This window comes from Psittacula echo (assembly GCF_963264785.1).
Source record: "Psittacula echo genome assembly, chromosome: 1".
Lineage (NCBI taxonomy): Eukaryota > Metazoa > Chordata > Aves > Psittaciformes > Psittacidae > Psittacula > Psittacula echo.
Window position 1 is genome coordinate 63,658,013 of NC_137735.1, and position 24,991 is coordinate 63,683,003.

A 24,991-nucleotide genomic window follows, 5' to 3' on the forward strand; every position below is an offset into this window, starting at 1 on the left:
GCTAGCAGGCTTGGAGGCAATTTAATTACTGACTGTTTTCTGCTTTGCAAGAAAACCACCAGAAAGCCCAGTGTTGTAACACGCTGCTGCGATGTTCTTCACATGCTGCATTTTCACATTTCATTTTGAAATGAAACTCTTGGGATTTTTATTTTATTTTAACATGCTTTATACTGCGATACTGAGCTTTGAAAATGCAAGTTGGAACGTTATTCAGTGTGCTGATTGAAACGTCAGTTTGTCAGAAATGAAACATTTTGATTAGATCATCCTTAAAATAATTTATCTGGAGCTTTATTTTGCAAAGAATTTGGCAGCGCTTCCTCCTCCGTGAAGCAAAACCAAATATTGAAACACCGAAGCCTTTGCAAACTGTACATCTGTCTCCGCACAACCCCGACGCACACACAGCTTTTCTTTTTCCTTTCTCCCCAGATAAAGAGGAATTTTATTTTAAATGCGAGTTTTTTAATGCCTGAGAAAATAGGGCAGTCACAGAGCCATGGCTTTAAACAAACTTTATTTGGGCGCTTCACTGACTGGCAATTGTGGGCAATCATTTTAGCTGTCACAAGGCCCAGAGAAATGTGGGAGAGCTCTTCCATGAAATGTTTATATTTCATAAACAAAATGATGTGCTTAACAGTCAGAGTGATGGGAGGGTTCCGGCTAATGCATTTTCCAATGTGTGAGGCAGATTATTAATGCGCTTCAGTAGCTGTTAATTTCAGTTTGCCGGAATGATTTATGGGGAGGTAAAGGAGAGAGACATAATCTAATTGAGATCAAAATCACTGTTCTAGTAGAGGAGCGCCAGCATGGACCCCAGCCGCAGCAGAATGATTAATATACAATAAGCAAATTATCCGTTAAATTATTATAAACATTACTTTTGACAACTCTTCTGTTGGCAGGGACAGGGGGGAAGAAAACAAACAAGCAAACAAGATTAACAAAACCCTGGGTAAATTTTTGTGGTATTTCTCTTCTATTATACGAAGATAAAGGTTGGATGCTTAGGAAAAAGAAAAAGCGTTAGGAGGGAGCATACACCCTGATCAATTGTAAGTCAGCAGGGGAAGCACTGATGCTGTAATATGAACAACAATTGAACAATCAGAAGAAAATCAATCTTGAAAAGGAAGAGGGAGACAGGGAAAACTCCCGTTTTGCCGGCAGGATCCACAGCTCAGTTTGCAGCCGGCAGCTCCCTGGTCATTACTGCCCTCGTTAGTATGTCCTGCCTGTGCTGCCCTTTGTCTTAGCAACTGGGATTGAGCACTCAGCATCTCTTTATGACACACTCCCAAAAGGGGTTGAGCAGTGCTAATCCTGCTTCTCTCCAATGCTTTGTTGTAATTTTTGTGTTTTTCCATCTTTTCGCATTTAGTTTTCTTTACTCAGCAGGTGACCTGGTTTTAGTCCTTTACCAGCTGCACACAGGGAGACAGCATTAATTATTCTGACTGTGTGAAGTGTGTTGGTGGTGTGTATGTGGGTATGTGCAGGTACCCCTGCAAGCAGTTCAAATTCATGTTAAAAAATAATTGAAGGAAGCCCAACGAATCTGACATACTGCAACACAAAGCTTTGGTCAAATACTTCTGTCTTCATTTTCTCTTCCAGAAAAGCTGTTTGCAGGAGTTAATATTGTAGGTAAACTGTGCACCTACCCTTCCTCCAATTCCCCTGTGCTGTAGAGTATTGAAAGGGTATTTTGGATTAGTCAAAAGCAAAGGTACTCCAATTTTCAGCAAATGAGAAAAGATCCATCGAAAGTCTTGTAGGATCGAACAGAAAGGATTTTTTTGACCAAAAATTAAATATTTCATTCATTATCAAGTTTGTTATAATGAAACAAAATATGTTCTAACGAACTAAATATTTCCAATTAAAAAAAAAAAAAAAAAGAAAAGAAAAAAGAAAAGAAAAAAGAAATGTGAGCATGTTGAAAAATATTAACCAAATGTTAACCAAAATTTTTCTGTGAGCTTGACACAGATTCAGAAAATATTTGGCTGGAATCAGAGAACAATTTAGCCAAATGGATTTCTGGGGGGGTATCCACCTAAGCGCTGTGCTCACAGTGGGGCTACCATCAAAGTCAGGCTCAGGGCTTCATTCTGCCCACTAACCTGTCCATGAGTGGAGATCCTGCAACCTCTCTGGGCCCCTCTTCCCAGGTTTGACCCTGGCCATCTTGAAGAATTTTCTGCTTATGTCTAATAGGGATTGCCCTTGCTATTATTTGTGTCTGTCACCTCTCACCTGTTCACAGGGGCTCCCCAAAATCTGCTTTGGTCTAGTGAAGGAAATTCATCTCAGATATCTGTCTGACACTGGTTTAGGAACTGCCATGTCTGTGGGAGCCCTTGCTGGGTCACCTGTCCTTCTCCCTCTTCTTAGGGTTAGGTTCCCAGTCCCTGTCCTAGATCACGTTCCCCACTGGTGTGTTGAGTCAGTATTGCTTGGCTGCACTCCCTAACACTGCAGCACCTTGTACTGGGGAGGGTCCAGCTCTCTGTTTTCACACTTACAGAATGCTTCCGATTCCTCTAATTCAAGATGCACATTGATTTCAATAGGGTTTGTCTTTATTTGTGTGTCTTTGCCTTTTCTGCTTCATCTTGCCCTGCCTTCCCATGGCTTACTACCATAGTTTACTACTCCATGACGTGCTGGAGGTTGGACTTGATGATCTTAAAGATCTTTCCGAACTTAGTTAATTCTATGATTCTATGGCGTGGTTTTGAAAAATCAGATATCCCATCCTGTCTAGTGCTTTCTGTGGAGTTCTTTAAAGTCCTTGTGCAACTCTGCTGGTCACGTCCAAAAGAAATAACACAATTTCCATGAGGGTTAGCAAGCCCAATATAGAAGCAAATATTGTTTGTGCCTAATAGGGCTGGAAAAACTATCTAAGAACCATTTGTCTGCTGAAAGCATGGTCCTTGCAATGCTGACAAGATCAGGGAGTGCTAGGAGGTGATCACACAGTGATGGCCACAGAAATCAAAATTTCTCTCAGGTTGGTAAAATTTATCCACTGGAATCAAATAACCACTAGTGTACCTCTCCTCAGTACAGGTAAGGGGGTGACTAGAGCAATTTTAATTTATACCCTAACACTGTGCACCTTGGAGACTTTCGGTAATGAGCCTTGTGCTACTGTGAATTGTCATTGCTTCTCTACACAAGCATGGCAGATGGTTGTTGCAGAACTTGTCTGATAGAGCCATGCATCCTACCCTAGGTTGGACTTCTGAGAGGAAGCAGTCATACATTAGTTCTTTGTTTGCTTAAATCCTGCAAAAGCCCCAAAATAGGATCTGGAATAAGATCAGTAAAGAACTTAAAACAATCAGCAAAAGAACAAGTAGCATGATTCTGGCGCCAGAAAAGGACCTAATCCCAAATAAAGGATAAGAACATAGGCACCAAAACTTTGGCTTTTGTCTCACACTTTTCTAAACAAAAGTCTGCTTTACATTAGCCGGATGAATACATTCAAAGAATGAGCCACAGGCTTTGAGCTGGAGTGCAGAAATTCTTAGTTTGAGTTATTAATCTCATTTGCAAGGAACTTCCTTTCCTTTGCCAATCCCCCCATTCTCACTGTTAATGATTATAAAATAACCATTATTGTAATGATTATTAATGATGATGGAATAACCATTATGATTATGCAAAGTCTTTCAGCTGGCTTGGAGACATGAAACCACAACATGTCTCATTTTCTTGCTCAAAGGGAAGCCTTTTTGGGATAAACGCAAAACCAAAAGTTGGTTCAGCACCCACTGGACGCAGCAAGAAATCTTCTGTTGATGCAGCACCTCTGCTGCGTCTTTCCTGTGCCCCAAATCAAGCACCTCTGAAGAGGCTGACAGAAGGATTGAAAAAGATTCTTTCCAGACCGAACTGGTTTTCTGTCCAGCTTCCTTCTCTTATAAGAAAACTTCCATGGCAGTGAAAGATAATTTCTTCTCATGTTTTTAATATCTGGCAAGCAGAACTATGCTTGAAATTTTTAGGGCTGTAGGTCAAAGCAGAAGATCCAGCTGTGTCCCTCCCCATTTCCCAACCAGATCCTGCAACCTAACAGGTAATCCTGTAATGGTGCTCTTTCCTGGAGGCTGACACCATAAACATAGGGCTAGTGAGCAAGCAGCACCTTTTGTCATCAAACTGGGTTGATACAAAGTCCACCAAAGTCAATAAAGAGACTGGCTCTCCCTGTTGCCTGAAAAGGTTTAAATTCACTAATGAGCAACACTGTTAAACATGCAAAAATAATAAAATGAATGACAAAAACATACATCTTTTTCCGCAAGTAGCAGGAGCATTGGCTATAGTCAGGCACTGGAAAACATATTTAAAATCCTACCCGGTTCTTTCTGGGTTAATTCAGCCTATGACCCAGTGCTCTGCTCATCCTAATATTAACTCTGAGAAACTTTTCTTTTAATCATGTGGAATCTCTGTTTGTTATTCTGACTGTTGCACTTGGCTCCATTGGCTGTCCCGCTGCCTGGCAGGATCCTGGCAGTTAGCAGAGGAGAGCACCCATGTAAACACCCACTCACCCCTCCCTAGAGCCAAAAGGGTTTTGCTGATGCTAAGTGCAGACAAAAGGGAGTAGACATAGATTCGAAGAATCATTTAGGTTGGAAAAGACCTTTAAGATCCTCAAGTCCAACCATTAACCCGGCACCACCAAACCCACCACTAAACCATGTACCTGAGTGCCATGTTTACACATCTTTTAAATACCTCCAGGGATGGTGACTTACACCATTTGCCTAGGCAGCCTGTTCCAGTGCTTGACAACCCTTTCAGTGAAGACTTTTACCTAATATCTGTTCCCCCCAACACTGCTGACTGATGCTGCCCTTGGAGGCAGCCTGCCCACAGACAAGCTAGACAATGTCCCCTGGGTTCAGACATAGCTGGGGTGAGCCACAAAACACAGACACTTAACCCAACCTCCTGCAAGATTTCCAGCGCTTTTGAGTCTGCCACATATGGCTAAAAATCTTCAGGTGCTCCCCAGTCCTTCTTGGCAGAACTTCATCTTCTTCCTAACTCACCTCCAGAAATAGCCGCACAAAGAAGTTGTTTAGACAATCAGCTGCTTCAGGGAACACCAAAGCCTGGGCTCAATTCACTGCTGTGCATGACAGGTCCTTTGGGAGGACACAGGCATCTTATCTTTCATGTTGAAAATTGTGGGATGAAAAGTTGTGTAGGGCAGGCTTGTATGTTAGGTAACTTGGGATCATTGGGCTTTCTTTGCCAACCCCTGAAACTCTCCCAGGTTTCATTTCCTACATGTAGAGTACTGGCTTTCGGTCCTGTAAAAGGTGCATTCTTCTCTTATCTTCTTTTCCATATTCCCCGTGGTTTACGTGACACCAGGAAGAAGAATGTGTAAAGTAATGGCACCTGTTAGGTTATCAGACCTGGGAACAGAGGCCAGTTTGTTTGCAGTGCAGGGCGTTTAATTTTCTAATGCTTACTTTTACAGAGGCTGAGGAAAGTGTGTTCCAAACATGCACAAAGTATTAACATGTGACCCTCTACGATGCATCCCTGATATGACGACACATGGAAATAATGTTTTAGCTTCAAGGGCATCAGCAAATTAAATGCTGTTTAATATTTGACCCGATATATTGAGGAAGGATCTGTCAATAAATTAATCTGTTGGTTGCAAAGCTAAGCTGTGTTGCGTGACTTTATTTCAGCACATACCCACAAACAATATTCAAACAAAAGCAATACAAAGTATGCATTGTTTTAGCTTAGTAGCCTAGAAATGAGCCACTCAACACAGCTTAGTTTAATAGTTGGGAAATGAGTATTTGTTTATGTTGCGCAGACACCAGAGGAATACCCAGTATTTCCAGCAGGGCCTCCAACTTGTCTACTCCTGTAAGCAGGGCTTGAAGAGAGGGTTCAAAGAGCACACGCTCACATGCACACGTTTGAAACCATTGCATTCAATCTCATTTCGTCTACCTGCATCTATCGAAACTTTAGTATAATACCAGTTACCTGTTGCATTAGGTAATAGCTGATATTTGCAAAGTGCTTTGGAATCTGAGTCTGACCTTGTGTCTTGGTTTGGGATCAGCATGGTGATGTTGCACTGTTATGTGTTCAACCAGCTTTTTCTAGAGTGCTCGCTAATAGTTTCCTGAAACTTCCTCCCTTTGCTTCTTGTTCTTGTATGTATGTAGGTATGCATATGTGAATGTAAATATCTTTGTTAGCATACAAACACACGTGTGTGTAAGCACACACAAAAAGCTGCTGTACATAAAATACATTTCATTATTTATTGCGTATATGAGAAAACACACATAAGAATAATGAAATGCAGTAATCAGTGTGTATGTTTCTTCACAAAAGTGCAGTACCTATATCCTATATGGGCAGAATTTCAGGATGATTAACTGGCCACTATGCTGCTTTTACAGGAGGCACCTGAGTGATGCTGGGAAATGTGAGCCACTTTCTGGCCCATGTGTCCAGTTCCTTCCTATGGAAATGATAGTGCAGGGCGCAATGCTGCATCCCAGACCCTCACACCCTGGCCTGGAGTCCAGAGCTGGGCGGAGAGTTTTCAGCTGTGCTGAAGAATTGAGGGGGCTGTGGTTTACAGCAAGACCTGGGTGTTCTTATAAATATTTCCCTTGGCTCCTTAGATCCTGTAAAAGTAAGAGCTGAGGTTTGCTTGTTTGCAGTCGTTCATTGTCTCTGGACAGAAAGGCGCTTATTTAAGTCTCTGCAAATTCGCTCCTGCATAAAGTTATGTGTTTGAAACTCAGGTTGGCTAGAGGTTGGCACTGCTGAGTTTCCATTACTGTTGCTCTGGTGTGCCCCTGAATGCCCTCCTTGCAGGAAAGCACAAGCAGCTAAGCAGATGCTCAGCTCCAATAGGATTTAGACATAGGCATTGGTGTTTTTCTGAAAGAAAACTTTGTTGGATTAGTGCCAAGGAAATTCAGACTGATCTCAGAAGAAAAGCTGGAGACAGATGCACAGATTTAACAGCACCATTTAGTATTTGGCCTCAGAAAATACCTGTTCCTCTGCTAAAGATCATGTGTCCCATAAAAGTCATTCATGCAAGACGTGAAGCTTGTGTTGGTGTGCACCAGCACATATCATCATTTTCAAACCATTAGGATCCCTAAGAACCTTAGTGGAAGCTGGATATGACCTTTAAAACCCAGAAATACAGTTTCTACAAGTATAATTCTTATTTTTAAGCTGTTTCCCTTGTAAATTATGGGGCTAACAGCTGGCTTCCAATGAAGTCAACTATTAATTGTATGTTCGCTACCCTGCCTTGTGTAAATCAATATGAAAAATGAGCAGTCTCCTACTATACAGCGCAGACACTCTACATGGGGAGGTAATTTAAGGCTGGATGTCACCTCACTTGGAAAGGCTTCTTTACTGCAAAAAAGGCAACGAAAAAAACTTACTCTAGGGAAAGCTCCCCTTGGTTCCTGTAGGTGCCAACAGAAAAATCATACAGCTCTGGCAGTGAAACACAACTGGTGCTGTTGTTCTTGCACAAATATAAGTATCAAGATACATTACTGTCTAAATGAGCTGACTTTGCCAGTGGTGACACTACAGATGATGTGTTATATGACCAAATTATACCTTTGAAGCAAGAGTGTAAGTTTTCAAGGGTTTTACATCTTGGATTTTCCTCATTTGGACTCAATTCACTATTCACATTATGCTAGTGAAGTTAGTAAGATTATTTCACGCTTCACCCTGTGTCCCTCAAATTGGGAAGTAGCACATTTTGTGCCTGAATATGTGCTAGAAAATTGAAAGAATTGCCTTGGTTGTCTCATAGGGCTTGTGAGTCATAATCACTAGTCCTGCTGCCAGCTGTTACTGCAGAGCTGAGCACCCGTTCCTAGGTTGCTGGTGTGTTGTAGCTATTTCCCATCTGCAGTAGCAATGAATGACAGAATCTTAGAATCAACCAGGTTGGAAAAGACCTTTAAGATCATCAAGTCCAATCTTTACCCTGGGACTGCCAAGTCCACCACTAAACCATGTCACTAAGGGCCTCATCTACACAGAACTATCTGTTAATTGAATAGCAAGAGCTACATTTCAGGCTTTTTTCCTGAATGAGAAAAAAAAACAGAAGTCATAATTCTGGCTGTGTTCATTTGGCTTTTTGGTGAGGGTGTTGCCTGGAGGGAGCAGACCCTGACCATCAGACCTGTGACCCATTCGTGTTCTGCTCTGGAGCCCAGCAGTGGGACTTACGGCCCTGCCCTCAGGGATGTGTGGTGATCTCACAAGCCAACCCCCTGTTTTCCCTCAACTGAACTCACAGCTCCCATGTAAAACCTCAGAGAGCTAATGCTCAGGAGTCAACAGTTATTTCTGTCAGCTAGGACCTGCCCAATCCACTTTGTCAGTTCAAGGAGAAAGAAAATACGAGAAAACTATCAAGTTTTAAGTAAAGCATTGTGAAGTAGCAGAGCATAACTGCACAAACCTTGTTTCCAGCAGTAGATTGGATTATCTGTATATTGTACCATAAATGGGTTAGGAGTACAAGCAGGAGATGCCCTGGTCATTTTTTATTTTTTTTATCTTCCTTTCTCTGCCTTTTTTTTTTTTTTTTAAGTGCAATTCATGTGTCAGGAAATCTTTGACAAACATTATTTCCGTACTTAAATTGAGCAATGAATTGAAACTGGCAAAGGAAAAAGGGAAGAGAATATGTTCTATAGCTGTGTCTTTTAAATTGCTTTATCTATTGATAGTTTTGTCCCATGCTAAATGCAATTTCAACAATATAGAAAGCACAAACTGAAAAACTGAGCTCTAATTAAATCAGTAATGTTTCATTATTTCATGTGAACAATGCGAGTCTAAAGTGATCTTTCCACAGAAAAATTAAATCAAGTTCTATGCGAAGACTGCCATTTCAAATGTATTTCACATCCAGTGTTCCTAACAGGTTTGGCTTGCACAGAAGAGGACTGTTAGCTGTGAGAAGGCCCCCAGAAACAGCATTCCCACCTCCTTTTCTCAATGATGTCTTCCATGGAGCTCAGGAGCTCCTCCAAAAGCAGTACCAGGATAACATCTTATGGATACAAGAGCAATTTCCCTGTAGGAGATGTAATTACAGCCTCTGCTAAGTTAATAAATAGGTCTCTTTGGATGTTAGTTAGAGTAGAACATATTTAAAAGTTGCTGGCTTATTGTGAGATTCAGCTGCAGGTGTGTGTGCTCGAGGAGTGGGTACTGTACTCCGATGTGCCTTAGTGACTGTACTGCTGGAGCAACTTGGCATGGTGTTGTTAACATAATGTTCCATACAGCAACCTCCTCTGACATAACCTTTCTGTGTGCTCCTACAGTGGTGGGGTTTTTTTTCATTACTGTTTTATACAGCCCTAGAGAGAGCTGGCATAATGTTTCCCACTCCTTCAGGTAACTTTCATGTCAGCTCACATCCCCTGCATGGCATCCTACCTACTATCATGTAGTGAATGGGTAGCCAGTACAGACATCTACACCTGCCAAGGGTACCTGGTGGCTGTGCCAAGCAATCCTTACAAGGAGGCTGTCAATGGCTCTGTAAAGGATGCTGTCTTTTCCACAGCAGCTACCATGTTTCCAAACAGCCTGTACCCACCTACCTGTCAGCCTTGAGGGGGATATTTCCCAGTAAGCTGACTCCATTCTTGGCAGCGGCTTCAGAGATTTGTATTAGCTGACAGAAGAGGGAAGGGATATGTTGCTGTGGGAGGGTTCCGCCAATCCTACTGCCTTCTTACACAAGACATAGAATCATAGAATCATAGAATAGTTAGGGTTGGAAAGGACCTTAAGATCATCTAGTTCCAACCCCCCTGCCATGGGCAGGGACACCCCACACTAAACCATGCCACCCAAGGCCTCATCCAACCTGGCCTTGAACACAGCCAAGGATGGAGCATTCACAACCTCCCTGGGCAACCCATTCCAGTGCCTCACCACCCTAACAGTAAAGAATTTCTTCCTTATATCCAATCTAAACTTCCCCTGTTTAAGTTTGAACCCGTTACCCCTTGTCCTGTCACTACAGTCCCTGATGAATAGTCCATCCCCAGCATCCTTGTAGACCCCCTTCAGATACTGGAAGGCTGCTATGAGGTCTCCACGCAGCCTTCTCTTCTCCAGGCTGAACAGCCCCAACTTTCTCAGCCTGTCTTCATGTTTGCTTTTAAACTGCGTAAGAACCTTTTGTGGTCTTTAGTACCTTTCATCTGAAAATTGGAACCACCTATCCCTGTTGCATTTCATCCTTTTTGCAAGTAACATGGTTACGACTGTTATTGGTGAGGAAACGGAGCTGTGGTAGTGAAGTCAGTTGGCCAGGTTGACAGAGCCAGGAACCCTAGAGCTACCCTGCTTCTCAGTCCTCCATTAACAGAGCACAGGCACACAAATGCCAGGCAAAGAGGAAAACTAGAGTGAGAACCAGAGAGGCACATTAACAAACTTGGGTGGTCAGGTCCGAAAGTCAGCCAAACACACTTGCCTTGCTAATCCACAATTTGTGATTCTGAAGAAAAAGATGACAACGATGGCAAAGAAGGGGGAGTTCACAACTCACAAACCAATTTGTGTTGTTTCTGCAACACTGCAAAAGTGCGACTCATGAATATGCTAATGAAATTGCAATGAGAGTTTTGGCACCGTTTCATCGCCTCAACTAGATTAGGGAGCAATCACACTATGGGTTTACATGTCTTTGGGAACTACTGGGGAGGGGGAGGAAAAAATAGATCTACAATATTTATAATTCAACAAAAATTGCGCTGCCTCTATCATAAAATAACAATAATGACTGTGAATTGATAAGGAATAGCTTTTGGGTTAGCCAGCAGGCTCACTGTTAAGACCACTTTCCATGCCACTGCATTGGCACAATGGTCCCTTCCCACAGAGGAGCAGTCTGTGCCCAGAGGTGCATGGTGCTGTGCTCCCATGTTAAGTCCCATCCTAGAGCAAGCAAGCAGGTAGTACACACAAGAGTGCAGAGAGAGCAGGATCATGGGATTGTCCAGCTCTGCTCATCTTTCTCTAGGATGAGAGAGCAGGAAAACAGCAATGGAGGGAAGGTTTGCATCCCTTTCAGCTGAGGCAAGAGAGAAGCAGCCAAGCAGGGGTGAGGAATGAGATCTGGTGATTTGGGCATTGCCTTCTCAGGAAATTTTTAGGTTAGACTTCTACTGCCCCTGGTTTACATAGAGCAGTACAAGATCTCTGGACTGGGAGACATCTGGGAAGTTGATCATCAGGCTTGTTTTGGGATACAAAATATAGCCATAAACAAAAATTACTAATTTCACAGTTCAGTTTTCTACATGGTCTGTCCCAAAAGAGAAGCACACACACACACATTTTAAGTCCTTTTTGTAGGTGAGAGCTGTGAATTTCAACAAATTAATCACCTCCTGATAGATGGTCTACATGGAAGAGCACAACTTCAGCCCTGTTACCGCTTGACCTCTTTTGGATGCTGTATGATGCACATGTTAAAAAAAAAAAAACCAAAAAAACATAAACAAAAATTAGGCTTCAGTTTTTGTGGTTTAGTTCTACAATTAAATCCAGAAATAAATACTGTAGATAGCTCCAACACATTATACCTACATATAATGTCTGTTTAAGCAACTGAATTAGTAATAATCCTAGGGTTGACTGCAGCAGGAGCAATAGGAGTCTCAGAAGGAAACATGGCATAGAAATAAACCCACAGATCAGATCCTCCTCGTTTCCTCCCATGAATAGTCTGAACACTGTGCTAAAACCTTTCCTTGTGCCGTTTCAAGTGAAATGGGAAATGCAAAAGTCTCATTTTCCACAGCAACATTCTGGACTTTTATGCTAGCCTCTACTCAGCCCCTCTTCTTGCTTTTTCATGGGCAGTCATAAACCCTCAGTGGAGTTGATCCTATAATTAGCTTAACTCTTTTATTTCTGTGGAATGAATAAGCCAGGTAAGAAAGACTTGGACTCTTGGCCACCTTTTTTACTCTTGGCCACCTTTTTTACTCTTGTTGACTGTGGTTGTTGCCATGATTAGAGAATTTGCAGAGTGGGATGATGCTGATTTATATCAAGTGAGGATATTGTCTCAGAAACTTCTGTAATGACACTTTCAGAACTGATGGCTCATTTAAAAGAAATTTCAGAAACAGGAACGCACAGGAGCCATGGACACTCATGGAAATTTGCATCTAGTTTTTAAGGTTATCTGTGCGTTGATTTGTTCAGGGCTTTACACGTACAGCCTAGCGCTATCAAAACAAATGGCATTGCATTGAACACACTGATGTCGTAAAGGAAGAGGGGATATAAATTCCTCAGAACTGATATAGAAGAAGATATCAATGACTGTAAAGGGGTGTAAGGTAGCATAATTCATTCCAAGAGCCATTTACCTGTTTGATACCTGGTAGGTATCTGGGACATTCAATAATATCACCCTTGCTGGTTTATTTACTAACCATCATAGTTATTCTTTTCATTACCTCCACAGTGTAATGGTTATTTTATGAAGGCTCATTAAATTTAATGAGACACCACCAGATTTTATTGCCTTCTAATAAAACGGGTAGGGGGAGCTGTTTTCCTTCTGATTCATGCAGCTCCAGAGTACCTTAAATAGTCAGGTATTCAGCTGGGTTATGAGCAGGGCCCCTGACATTCTTTCTGGTGGCCTCCTTGGGGAATGTCAGCTATTAACAGCTATTCAAATAAAGATGCATACAGGGATATGCCTAGATAGGTAAAAGTTTATTTTACAAACATGTCTATCTATCTATTTTATATATATGTATATATATTAGACCTGGGCATTTTTTTGTTCCAATAGAAGACACATTGCTGCCAGAATTAGAAAGATATTCTCAGTCAGGAGCTTGAGAATACACTTATCAAGGTCCTCAGTGGGTCACATGGCAAATCAAGGGTAGTTTCTCCTAGCAAAGAATCAGGTTCATGACTGCTTGGCTTCTTCATTTATTTATTGACCAATTTTCCATTACAATTATTAATTTTATCAGTTGTTTGTTTTTTCAGTATGGCAGTTAGGGAGATTTTGGAAAACCTTGTACCATGAAAAAAAAAAAAAGGCTTAAAACAAGAGAGAACTCAAGCAACAATCTTCTATACATGCCTCCTCAGGATGTGAGGAAGATGGTGGTACACTTTGCTCCTCTTCCAGAGGGCCATTGTCTACAAACACCTACAAGAAACAAACACACAAAAAAATTGTCTATAAGACTGTGAACCGGGTATTCACTGTTCTGTGTGGCAAATGAGCCCTCCAGCTCCCTCTTCTTCACTTGTTTCCCTCGGGTGACTTGCCTGGTGCACCGACTCCTCACTGTGTCTCTGTATCTCTCTCCTTATCACCGTGGGATGTTTCGCTTTCCCAGTGACTCTCTACAGTCAGAGTGAGAGATTTAGAGCATGTCCAAACCTGGTGGTCTTGGGCAATTGTTCTGGCAGACTGATAGTAGGAATGTAAGTCAGACCATTATACCTGCATGTCAGGGATTCATCCAATATCTGTATTCTAATGATCAGTATGAACCCTTATTTCCAGCCAGATGTTACGGCTCGATTTTAAATGTTGAGCTGATTACAGTTCAACATTACAAAGCAGACTTTTGCTTGCAAAATGTCTATTCGTCAAGCCACATCTTTCCCCTAGAAACTGTAATTTGGGTTAAGTTCTCCCCTAGAAAGTTTACCCAGATTCGGGAAGAAATGGGAGATAAGAGTCATGTTTAGCTAGAGGCCCAGCAGCGAGGGCATTTACCTAAAAAGAAGGGACATCTGGCCTCTCTGCTCAGCTCTGATGCAGTTACAGACTCAAAGCTGAACAGCTCCATCCAGAGAGAAGTCCACACCAGAGCAACCTGCAGCCCAGCTGCAAGGGGTTTGATTGGAAGAGAATCCGAGTAGAAGTCCTTGTTTTAATTCAGAAGAGATAATCAGGCTTGAAACGGGGTCTCTCATTTCCATTGGTCTCTTCTGTCCAGATTTGTTGTTCTTGTTTTAATAAACTCTTCAGAAAAAAAAATTGGATTTGCCTTGGTACAGAGTGCAAAGTATTATGAAAGCTCAGTAACACTTTGCAGATTGGAAACTACTTTCCCATTTGGTTCAGTGCTTGTAAGTACAATATTGTGGTATTTTACAAATGAAGCTTGTTGGCTCTGTGAGTTGACATTCCCGGGCAAGTGCCTTGCCATCCATGAATTCTACTGGTTCTGATGATCACATCTCCACCGTATACGTTTGGACATGCTCTTCAAAGTGGAGCAGAGCAACCTTGGGCTTTCTGGGAGGAAACAGGGAAAGAAGTAACTGGAATCCCAGCTGCCCAACCTCACAAATGAAAAAAAAAAAAAAAAGGAATTAAAATGGACCAAGTGCTGCATTTATGCTGTACCGGTGTAAAGCCGGAGGACCTCCTGTAACTCGATTTGTGGAACTGACAGGAAGATTTCTTCCTTGATATATACCCTATATCCTTATCATAAAGGGAGCAGTTAAGAGGTATATAAAAAAACCTGTCTGTCCTCATTAGAGTAAAGTTGAGTATAGTCTATTCTTGCTTTAATGCAGTGATCTAATTAACCTTTAGCCAGAATTAAAATGACCTTGAATTGGCCTTGTGACCTCCAACGCTTAATGTTGTTAACTTTAAACAAGCTTTTTTGGGGTGGCGGAGAGCAGCATCTGTTAAAATGGGCAAAAGGTCGAATCCATTTACTTAAATACACCTACTGCATACAGTGCTGGTGGATGCGCCGGCTACGTTTTTAAAAGGGATAAAAGGTGTAGCTTTGAAGATAAAGGGCAGGCGGTATGTAAGAAACCGGCTGAGGAGGATGGAAAGCCGCTCTCAAGATGTGTTTTCACCATCTCGTTATACTTTCTCCGCAATAAGCCTCCTCGGGTTTTCATTTCAATTTCTGCTACGTGTAACATACCGCAGTGTGCAGCATCAAGCCGCTCGGTGGGCTCTGTGCCTGGTGTTGTCCTTCCCAGAGGAAGGCGTGGGGCCGGGCGCTGCTCTCCTAGGGGCAGAAGGTGCCCCTCATAGCAGCACCGTCACGATTTGGGCTGAGCTTTATGTTCCACCGGGGTGAGGGAAAAGTATTCTCATGTGTAAAAAGAAGTGGATGCCCAGTTGAATTCCTGGATAGCAAGGTCACTGATGGAAATTGCTTAAAAAAATACACTGTCAGGACGAAGAATTTCAAAGGCAACATATAAGAATTTAGACAAAAACAATCTGTTCAGACGTCTCCTCTGATTGATACTAAGGCGCCCGCGTGTTCCCTGCAGAAGTCGTTTTCGCTCTCAACGCCGGGCTGCCGCCTGCGGGTGTCACGCGTGGACGCACCGGCCCCTCTCCTGGGGGGTTCCCGGTCCCCGCGCTGTCCGCGGCCCCTCTGCTCCACTGCACAAGCCGCTGTGGCCGGCTTCTGCCTCTGCCAGCCTGCCCGTGGGCGCCCCGCATGCCCCGGGCACCGGGCGTGTTACTATCACCGCTACAGAGATGTTGTTATTCTTAACGGTGCGGGTAATGCTGTTGTCCCCTCGGTTCCCGAAGCGTTTATAGAGGCTGCTCCGTCCTTCTTCCGCGCAAAGTCAGACCTTAAATGCCGGCTATTTGCAGTACATTAACATAGTACATTAACATTTGTAACGTGGCGATTATTTTACATAATCGATACCATCAAGTTCCTTTTCTTTGGGACCCTCGTGTTTATTTACACTTACTCCGCACACGTCAGTTTCCATCAGGAGCAAGCGCGATTTTTCTTGTCCTACACCTGCTCTCGGGACAAACTTAATTCACCGCCCCGGCCCCTGTGATCCCGGTGTGCTGATCCCGGTGTGCTGACGACGGCCAGGCTCCTCCGCTGCCACACTGGCCTTGAGCACAGCGAGATGGGGGGAGGACAGAGTGGCTGAGATATTAATTGTTGTTATTATTATTTATTATTATTTCTTTTTGCGGCAGTTTCTGTTTATGGCGTGATGCATTTGAGCCCAAACACATTAGGTGCATTATTCATTGGGTACATTTGTCAGAACATGCATGTGTATAAAGAACTAATGATCCATATTAAATTAATGACGCTATAAAAAAGAAAAATACCCCATACATGCGGTTTATGACGGCAACTCCCGACTTTGATAAACCATAGAAAAGACCTAATCAGATGAAGCATTGGACTGTTCCGTCTCAGAAATTACATTTCTCGAAATGTGCTTGTACACAATGTTGGTTTTATTAAAACAAATTAATTCAGTCATTAAGGAATCATACGGCAAGTGTCTCATAAGTCAGGACCTCCAGTGTAACAAATTGATTAAATGACTGTGTAATAGTCTCTTTAAACAAATCTAGTGTAACAAGTTAATAGATCTGCTCAATTACCATGCTGGGGTGATGAGGATGTGGGCAACTCTCTCATTAAATCCGGGATAGCGGGGGGGGGGGTGGGCTGGTAGCGCGGAGGTGCGTGTCGGTGGGGCAGGGCTGCGCTCCCGCAGCCCCCGCGGGGAAGGGATCGGGACCGGGTGGAGATGGCTCAAGGCTCAGGGCAGGGCTGCCCCACGGTCTAACCGACGGGCTCCTCCTGACACCCCAGAGCCGGGGGCGAGGGAGGAAAATCTATTACCCCGCTACCATTTTGTTAAGTGTTTGCTCCCCGTTGTGACCCTGCCACTTTATCTGTTGATTTTTATTTTCTGAGTGCATGTTGCCCATATGTTACTCTAATAGTTGCTATAATTCTTGAGCAATAGGGCTCGTATTTTACCTAGCTGAATTAAAAAGAATGCACTTTAATAAAAAACCCGAGCAATACACTAATGGCTTGACATTGATGTATTTGCATAAAGATGAATTATATGGGCTCGCTTGACATGACTTTCAATAAATGATCGAGGACGTTATTGCAGGGATGCACTTGGGTGTGTGCAGTGGGCTATGGCCACCGGGCCAGCGCCAGCCGCTCCCCGCAGCCCTGAGACCCCGCAGGACACCGACCGCCTCCGCCACAGTCGGACAGATGGGCAGGGGTTAAAGTCCCTGGGGCGCGGAGGGGTGCCGTGCTTCCTGCCAGTGTCGTTGTCATATAAATAAAACTTCGTTCTCATGAATCATGTCTGCTGGAACGCGGAGACGCGGGTGCGGTGCCGGTGCGGTGCGGGTGCTGGATGCCCGCCGCTCCCTGCGGCATCCCCGCCGCCTGCCTCCCGCTTCCCGGCAGATGTTTGCGTTCCTCCCGGAGACTTGTAACCGCTGTTCGAGACAGCTGGTACACGCTGCCAGAAACATGTATCTGGAAAATACCTATCGATGCAGAAGGTAAATGCGGAGCTGCAATTAAGAGGGAGCAGTTTATCATACTTTTGAGTCTGCGTGCAGCCACGCCGGCTCCGAGCGCGGGATCGCCTTGCAGACTCCAGTCCCTCCCCCAGTGGCCTCGGTGCGGGAAAGGGAGCTCTGGAAGGGCGGGCCGGGGGTGAGAGCCCACCACCCGCATTTTAACCCTTGGTTTCTCCGGGGTGCGGGATGACTCATGTCCCGAGGGAAGGGATGCCGAAAGCAAAGCCTCGGGGCTGCTGGCATGGGTACAACGAAAGTCTTGCACGCAACGACATCACGGCGTCAGAGAGCGGCAGAGCGTGTGCTTGCTATGGGAAGAGTTACAAATTAGTATTACTGAGAGAGGAGTGATGAACGATAACGGGATTTCGGGGGCTCATGAAAGGCGAATACACGTGAGGGGAAACGTGGGAGAGGTCACCCATTGAAGTGGTCTGGCTGTCCCGAGTGGCTGTCAGTCTGGACATCTCTCTAGCAGGGACACAGGCATTGCTTCCCCTGCTGCATACGCTGGGAGCTCTGGGTGGGAGTTGCTGCCGCGATGGAAGAGACCGAAGGCCTCAGGGTTGTGACAGAGCTGGTGTGGGGCCTGTCGGGGGCCGGGTGACAGCGGCGTAGGGACCGGGACATCCCCCGACACCCCGCACATGCCCTGAAGGGAGTGGCAGCTCCGCTTCCCCACGAGGATGGAGATCTTCCTTCCTCCCCTGCCGCCGCTCCTGCTAGCCGGCACCTTCCCCTTGTCCCCCGCGTCCCCCGGGGAGAAGCCCGGGCTGCGGCCTCGGGGACCTGCGGCGCTGCGGTGCGAATCCTGCCCGCGTCCATATGTCCCGCATCCATATGCATGTCTCCCGCGGGAATCAGCTGCCGTCCGAGAGTGGGGAACGGGCAGCGGGATTGGCCTCCAGCCCCGTTTTCCTTCCTGTGCCTCCCTTCCCTCTCTCTCTTCCCGACGCCTCGAAATGCCGACGGCTGTTGTAGGGCGTTGGAGAGGGACCCCCCTGGGGCCTGTCTGAGGGCAAAAAAAGTTTCCTCCGCCCGCGGTGCTGCTCGTTGGGCTGGAGAGGGGCCGCAGCGGGTTCCCATTGCGAAGTTGCTCGGCAAAGCAGCGGCATTTGGAAAAGCAGGGATGATGCTTTCGGCACCCTGCGATTGAACAGCCAGGAATTTCACCCGCGTTATCTCCTACGCCCCAGGGAAGGCACATGGCAGGGACTGAGGCAGGGCAAACCCAGAAGCAGTCCCTTTATTTCCTCTGAGCAGGGAAATCCCGCATATATATGCAGTTTAAAACCAAGGGCTCTGTTACAGAGAGAAAGAAAAACCAAGAGCTGTTTGTGAAGGGAGATGTGGGGACCAGCCGGCGGTGGTCTCTCGCCACTCAGCCAAGGACCACTTGCGTCGCTGCTTACTCCCCGCGGAGCTTTCGGCCCGGCCCACAGTGCGGGGTGTTCCGCGAGAGGCTCTGCTGGCCCGCCTGCTGCTAGAGATGGGATCGTGCCTCACTTTTTTAATGTCGCTATCCCTGAGTTTACACCATCACACAGCAAACTCCTGCGTGTTTGAAAGACTGAGCTGAAACTGCGGCTGATCTCTGCCAGGCCCCACGCACGGGGGGGCTTCACTCCCCGTGAAGCCCGCTGACATTTTGTCTCCTAATTGTTCACCGCGATGTCCATGGCAGCGATCCCGAGGTTTAGTTATTGGATCTCCTCCTAAAAAGTCCTCCCCTGGAGGAGCTGGTGGCTGCGCCTCTCCGCCAAGCCCGTTTTGGCTTCCAAAACCTGCCCCGAAGGGGGAAAGAGGGGGTGAGCTCGTGTGAATAACCTGCTCTTTTCTCCAGCGCCCAGACAAAACCAGCCCAACCAAGCAAGCAGAGCTGGGCTTCCCCCTCCCCCCTCGATTCCACTTTGCCGGTACCAACTTCAACTGGTGGCCAGCTGGGTCTCCGTGCAGAAGTAAATTAACTGGAAAGCCTCCGTCCCTGCTGCAGTCCGCTGAAAGGGAACGGTGCCCACGGCAGCCCGGGACACGCGGGAGGGCGCTGGTACCGGCGGGAAGTCGGTGCTCGCCCAGCAGGGAGCCGGGAGCGGCGGAGCGGCCGCCGGGGGAAGACGCTGCGGAAGCACCGACGGCCCCAGCCCGGCGGAGATCCCAGGCCGCCGCGGCCCCGGGCTGGGCTCCGCTGCCACGGGCCGGGATCAAGCCGGCAGCGGCCAGACCCCTTCCCGGAGAAGCGGGCCCCGCTGTATTTTCATTTGTTTCCCATAGCTCCGCAAAACTGGCGTGGAAATCGCAACGGCGAGAGCCGGCAGGGTCGAGTCGGCACTGTGGACGCCGCCAGGCCTTTCCCTTCCTGCATTTACAACGCGTCGGGAAAGACTTGGCGGGGTCGGTGTGCTATTGGCAGCCCCCGGCATTCCGGCCCGGCAGAGCCCGGGCGGCCTCCCCGAGGCGCCCTCATCGCGCGGGGCCTCTGTCCCCCTCCCGGCTCCGGCACTACGCCGAAAGCGGAATAAAACCCAGCTCCGCTTTTTTTTTTTTTTTTTAATTTATTATCATTCCCCCACACTTTTTTTTTTCTTCCCCCATGTAGAAAATGATTCACGATTCTACGAAACAATACGAATTTATTTTTTCCTTCAGAAGAGCTGTCCCTTTTCTCTCTCTTGTCAGCGCTTCTGTTTGCTCTGCTGCAGCCGTAGATAAAGGCGATTGTTTCTGGTCTGCTTAGATATGGAAATGATCGCGTCGAGATAATGAGTTTCAATTTAAACCAGTTGTTTCGGTATTGAGTCTACCTATTTACTCTAGACCCTTAGCCGGGCTCTTATTTTATTCACCGTTTTCTTCTCGGAAAGCAGTTTCTTCTCCATAATAACGGTAGCGCTTCTGCCCTCGCTAATAGTTTGCGTCGCCCGCCGCTTAAAAAGTTAATCCAGCCTAATTTGGGCTGAGACCAACCGCTCCGGGCGCCGGATGGAAGCTCTGCCTGGCCGCTCAGGAACGGACAGGACCGGGCCGCCAGCCCCGGCCCCAGACAATCCACGGCTTATTTTTATTTGCATGCTTCTTCAACCCCCACAACAAAGTGAACAACTTCCATCGCTAGAAAAAGCCAAAACACCACCACCCACCCACACACAAAAACCCCAACTCCAACCCCCTACTACTGAGATTGAACAAGAGAGCCTGAAAATTCTCTCTTCCTTTTTTTTCTCCTTCGGTACCGTGGTGTCATTTAATCTCTGATGAGATCAGATTATCTGTATCCTTTACTGAAGGCAGCAGAAGTCTTTAAACTGGTTTAATTGATTTATCTTTTTTTTTTTTTTTTTTTAACAGAAAGTGCATTACATTTAACTGGTCTTGCAAAGGGCTTTTCTTCTCTTTACAAACCGAATTATTTTTAATATAAATTAATAAATGTTAAGATGCTATATCAAGATATACCATCGTTATTAGCTTTTAAAAAAGGGGGAAAAAAAAGAAACCAATTTACATTCTACAGTATTCCGTATGATACAAAAGAAAACACACTTTAAATTCAATTACAGCAACTAAATGAATTTTATATTTCGACTGAAAGTGGTTGTGACAATTCCCACCAGCTACTTTTTCAACACGCGGTTGATTGGAAACGGTGAAAGCAAAACTCTGTCCCCTCCTTTCACTTACTTTCTGCAAGTGAAAGCAAACTGTCCCCTCGCCCTCTCCCCGCCCTCACCCCCCGCCCCTGCACGACGACCGCAACAGAAAGTGTTTCAAAAATACTAATAAATAGCACTCGGGGCCGCTGCAGTTCCGACCCGAGGGAGGGGCCCGCTGCAGCCACGGCGCGGTTTTGCTCTGCGGCCCTGCTGCCGCTCTCATCGGGGCTCCGGGACCGCCCGGCGGCGGGGAGCGCAGGACGGGCAATGATGGGGGGGACGGGAGGAGTGGAGGCGCCCCCGGCCCCCGCTGTACAAAAAAAGAAGGTATTTTACATTTTAAATATTCACAGTAAGGAACGCCTATGGTCGCGGGGACTCACGGTTTATTTACAAAGAGCCGCAACAGGCGGTCTCCGCACCGCCATCACCGGGAGCGGGAGTGGGACCGGGAGCGGGGCAAACCCGCCGCTCCCCGCGACCCTAAAACACGCGGGGCCGGGGTCCCGCTCCGCCGCAGTCCTCTCTGTACCCCTCCGGTTTCTCTTCCTCCTCCTCCTCCCGGGCGCGTAGAGTCTATAAAAATAGATCTGTACATCTCCGAAAGCGACGGCGGGCGGAGCGGGCTAGGCGGAGGCCTCCCCTTCGGGGGGGTGCAGCAGCAGCCCGCCGCCCCCCGGCTTGTGTTTCTTCAGCAGCTGCGTAATCTTCTCGTCGTCCGAGTTGGGGTCCAGGGGCTTGTTGTAGTCGTCGTCCTCCTCCTCGTTCTCCGAGGCTCCTTTCAGCCTCTCTGTCTCCGAGTCCTGCTTCTTCTTCGCCGTCGCCATCTCCGCCGCGTGCTTCTTCCGCCACTTGGTCCGCCGGTTCTGGAACCAGACCTGACCCAGCCGCCACCGTCACCATCAGCGGCTCCATCACCGACCCCGCCATTCCGCGCTTTCCCGGCCCCAGCCTGCGGTTGTGACTCCCGTTTCGCCAGCGATCGCACCATTTCCCTCTCAACGAAAAGCAGCCCCGTCGCACCGCGCTCCCCGCAGCCGGGAACACGCGGTTCGTGTTCCCTTCCAGGGCGGGCGAACCGCAGCCCCCAGCGCCCCCCTAGCTCCGCGGCGGGCTTGAGGCCCTCACTGTTCTCCTGCCCCGAGGGCAGGGGTGTTGTAGTAACACGTAAGTAACACCTAGTAAGACACATTTCGGGCTGAATCCTTCTCCAGCCGCCCCTGCCCCTCCAGATGTATTTATCCTCCTTCAGGGCGCTGCCAGCGGAGGGGGTATTTTCACTGTAGAGGCTGCAGTAATTTATTCGCAGCCATCGGGACATATTTGCAGTGACAAAGGAGGGTGTCTACACCAGTCTGAAAGCGTGAGCACCGCCGAGAGGCGTCTCCGGCCGAGCCCGCCTCGTGTCCCTCAGAGGACTCAGTGCAGTCCCACAGCTCATGGCATCTCCGCTTTGCCACAACTTTGGTTTTCACTAAACCGGAGAGTTTTGGGCGGGACAGTGCGAGCGGGGTGCGAAGTCCCTGTCCGAGAGCCCGGGGCCGCCGTGCGGGGCCCAGGCGGTTTTGTGTGGGGTGTGGGCCAGAACGCCTGCTCCCTTACACCGCAACCTCAACTCGCCCATTCCCAGAAGGGCGGCAATCCCCATGGCGTTCAGGCTGAACGCACCGGGTTTGCTTGGGGTTTGTTCTTTTTCTAGATAAGATACGCTTTCAAATACCCTTCTCAATCCCGCCAGTAAGGTAAAGAAGGGAGAAGTGCCGGTAGTCGCTGGGCAAGCCTCCGGCGTGACTTGGCGGCCTCAGCCCGCAGGAGCTCCTGCCGCCCGGGGAGACCCGGTTCCGCGGCGGGGCCCGTCTGCTCCCCTGGTTACCGCGCCCCCAGCCCCGCTCCGCTGCGGGCCCTCACCTTGACTTGGCTCTCCGTCATCCCCAGCGAGTAGGCCAGCCGGGCTCGCTCCGGGCCCGCCAGGTATTTCGTCTGCTCAAAAGTCTTTTCCAGAGCGAAAATCTGCTGGCCAGAAAAAGTGGGTCTGGTATGTTTTCTCTTCCCGTCCTTATCCAGCAAAATTGAGCCTTGATCTGGCGGTGGGGGGAGAGAAAGGGAAGGCACGGACAGACACATTAATCTGCGGGTTTGGGAATGCGTTTCGCTATCGAGACGCCCCGGGGGACAGGGGTTCCTCTCCGCCGGGGGGGTGAGAGGGAACAGGACTGTGACAAAGCTCCGGCATCCCGGCTCCCCCTGCTTATTTTTCCTTCAAGGATCGAAACTCTGAGCGAACAAACGATATTGTTTTCTAGGAAAGCTGCAGCCAGCGCAAACCGGCTGTAACGGGAAGTCCTGATTGGGAAAGTTTGTACGTGCCCCTAAAACCAGCCCCCGGACCCCCACGAGTCCCTGGCGGGAACGGTGAAAGCGGCGGCAGAGCGGCCGCCCTCCCCTGAGAGGGCTCCTCTGTTGGTCGCGGTAACAGACATTTTACCGAGCTTCACGCCGACCGAGAGGGAGGGAGAAAGGAAAGCAAACTTCAGAAACAAAAGCAAAAGAGGGAGAGGCAAAGCCAGCCTCTCCAGCCACTGCCTGGCCCGGGGATATGGGACACGGGACGGTCTCGCCGCGATGCAGGAGCGTCCGGGCTACCCAGTACCGGGAGCGGATTCCCGGCGGTGCTACCCGTGCCCGCTCCCCCCGCTGCCCCTCGGCGCTGGTTACTCACGGGGAGCGCAGGCGAGGCGGGCATCCCTCCAGGGCGGGCTCTGCATCACCCCCGGCCAGAAGATGGGCGTCCGGCCGGGCAGCTCGGCTAGCGGCTTGGGGTAGCGCCCGGCGGCCACGGCGGCGGCTGCGGCGGCGGCCCCGGGGCTGAAATAGAGGGCGGGCGGCGGCGGCGGCGGGGGGCTGAGGCTGCCGAAGCGGGGCAGCCCGGCCAGGAGCCCGGCGGGAGCCGCCGAGGAGGCGGAGGGCGAGGCGGAGGCGAGTGCGGAGGCCGGCAGGGGCATGGAGGGCCGGCTGAGGATGTCGTTGATGCCGTGCGGAGTGGCGGCCGAGAGCTGCGGCGGGGCCGAGCCCAGCGCCGAGAGTCCGCCCGCGGCGGAGGAGGCGGCCGGCGCCTTGAGGCCAGGGGAGCCGAGCGGCGGCGAGGGCGAGGCAGAGGCGGGCGAGGTGGAGGCAGAGGAGGAGGAGGCGGGCCCGGTGGGCAGGGGGTACGCGGGGTACAGCGGAGCCTTCATCTCGGCCATGCTGTGCAGGGCGGCCAGCGGCGGGCTGCCCAGCAGGAAGGCGCCCTGCCGGGGCGCGCCGTCCATCTGCCCCAGCGCCAGCATCCCAGCGCCGCCGCCGCCGCCGGGCCTGGCCGGAGGGCCCGGACGGCCCCTAGAGCCTCGGGGCCCCGGCGGCGGGCCCGGGGGTGCCGCCCTCACCGGCGCCTCGCATCCGGCCCGCGGGAGCAGCCGCCTTTAGCGGGGAGCTGCGCGCCCGAGCGGCGGCCCCGCCGCCCCGCCGGGCATCGGGGCGGCCGCTCACGAATTGAAGAAGAGCGGAGCTGCTGCCGGCGGGTGTGTGTATGCGTGTATGTGCGCAGCGCCCGCGCTTACACACGTATACACCACCTCTGCGCGCCCGCGAGGAACCGGGGCTCACAGCGGCGCGAGGCACGCGCTCGCCGCCCCTGCCCCCCGCATCCCTCCCGGCGCTGTTCCCGCTGTCTGGCTGCCGGCGCGGCTGTCGGGGCTGCGGGAGAAGCTCGGGGCGCACTGCCGCGCCGCCCCGCTCTCTGCCTCCTTTAGCGGGGGCACGGCCGGCAGCGGGCGCGGCGGCGGCAGCGGCGGGCGGGGGCGGGGCGGCGGCCGGCCCTGCCCACCCGCACCGC

The 24,991-nt window shown here is 48.8% G+C and overlaps 1 protein-coding gene across 1 annotated transcript; it reads right to left on the minus strand.

Moving 5' to 3' along the window:
• Positions 1-21,746: 21,746 nt before the first annotated feature.
• On the minus strand, positions 21,747-24,446 carry NKX6-1 (NK6 homeobox 1; the record flags this gene model as incomplete). Its single annotated transcript, XM_080624753.1, has 3 exons — positions 21,747-21,998; positions 23,029-23,201; positions 23,840-24,446. 3 exons carry the CDS (start codon positions 24,444-24,446, stop codon positions 21,747-21,749), a joined length of 1,032 nt encoding a protein of 343 aa, XP_080480879.1.
• Between the last annotated feature and the right edge of the window lie 545 nt (positions 24,447-24,991).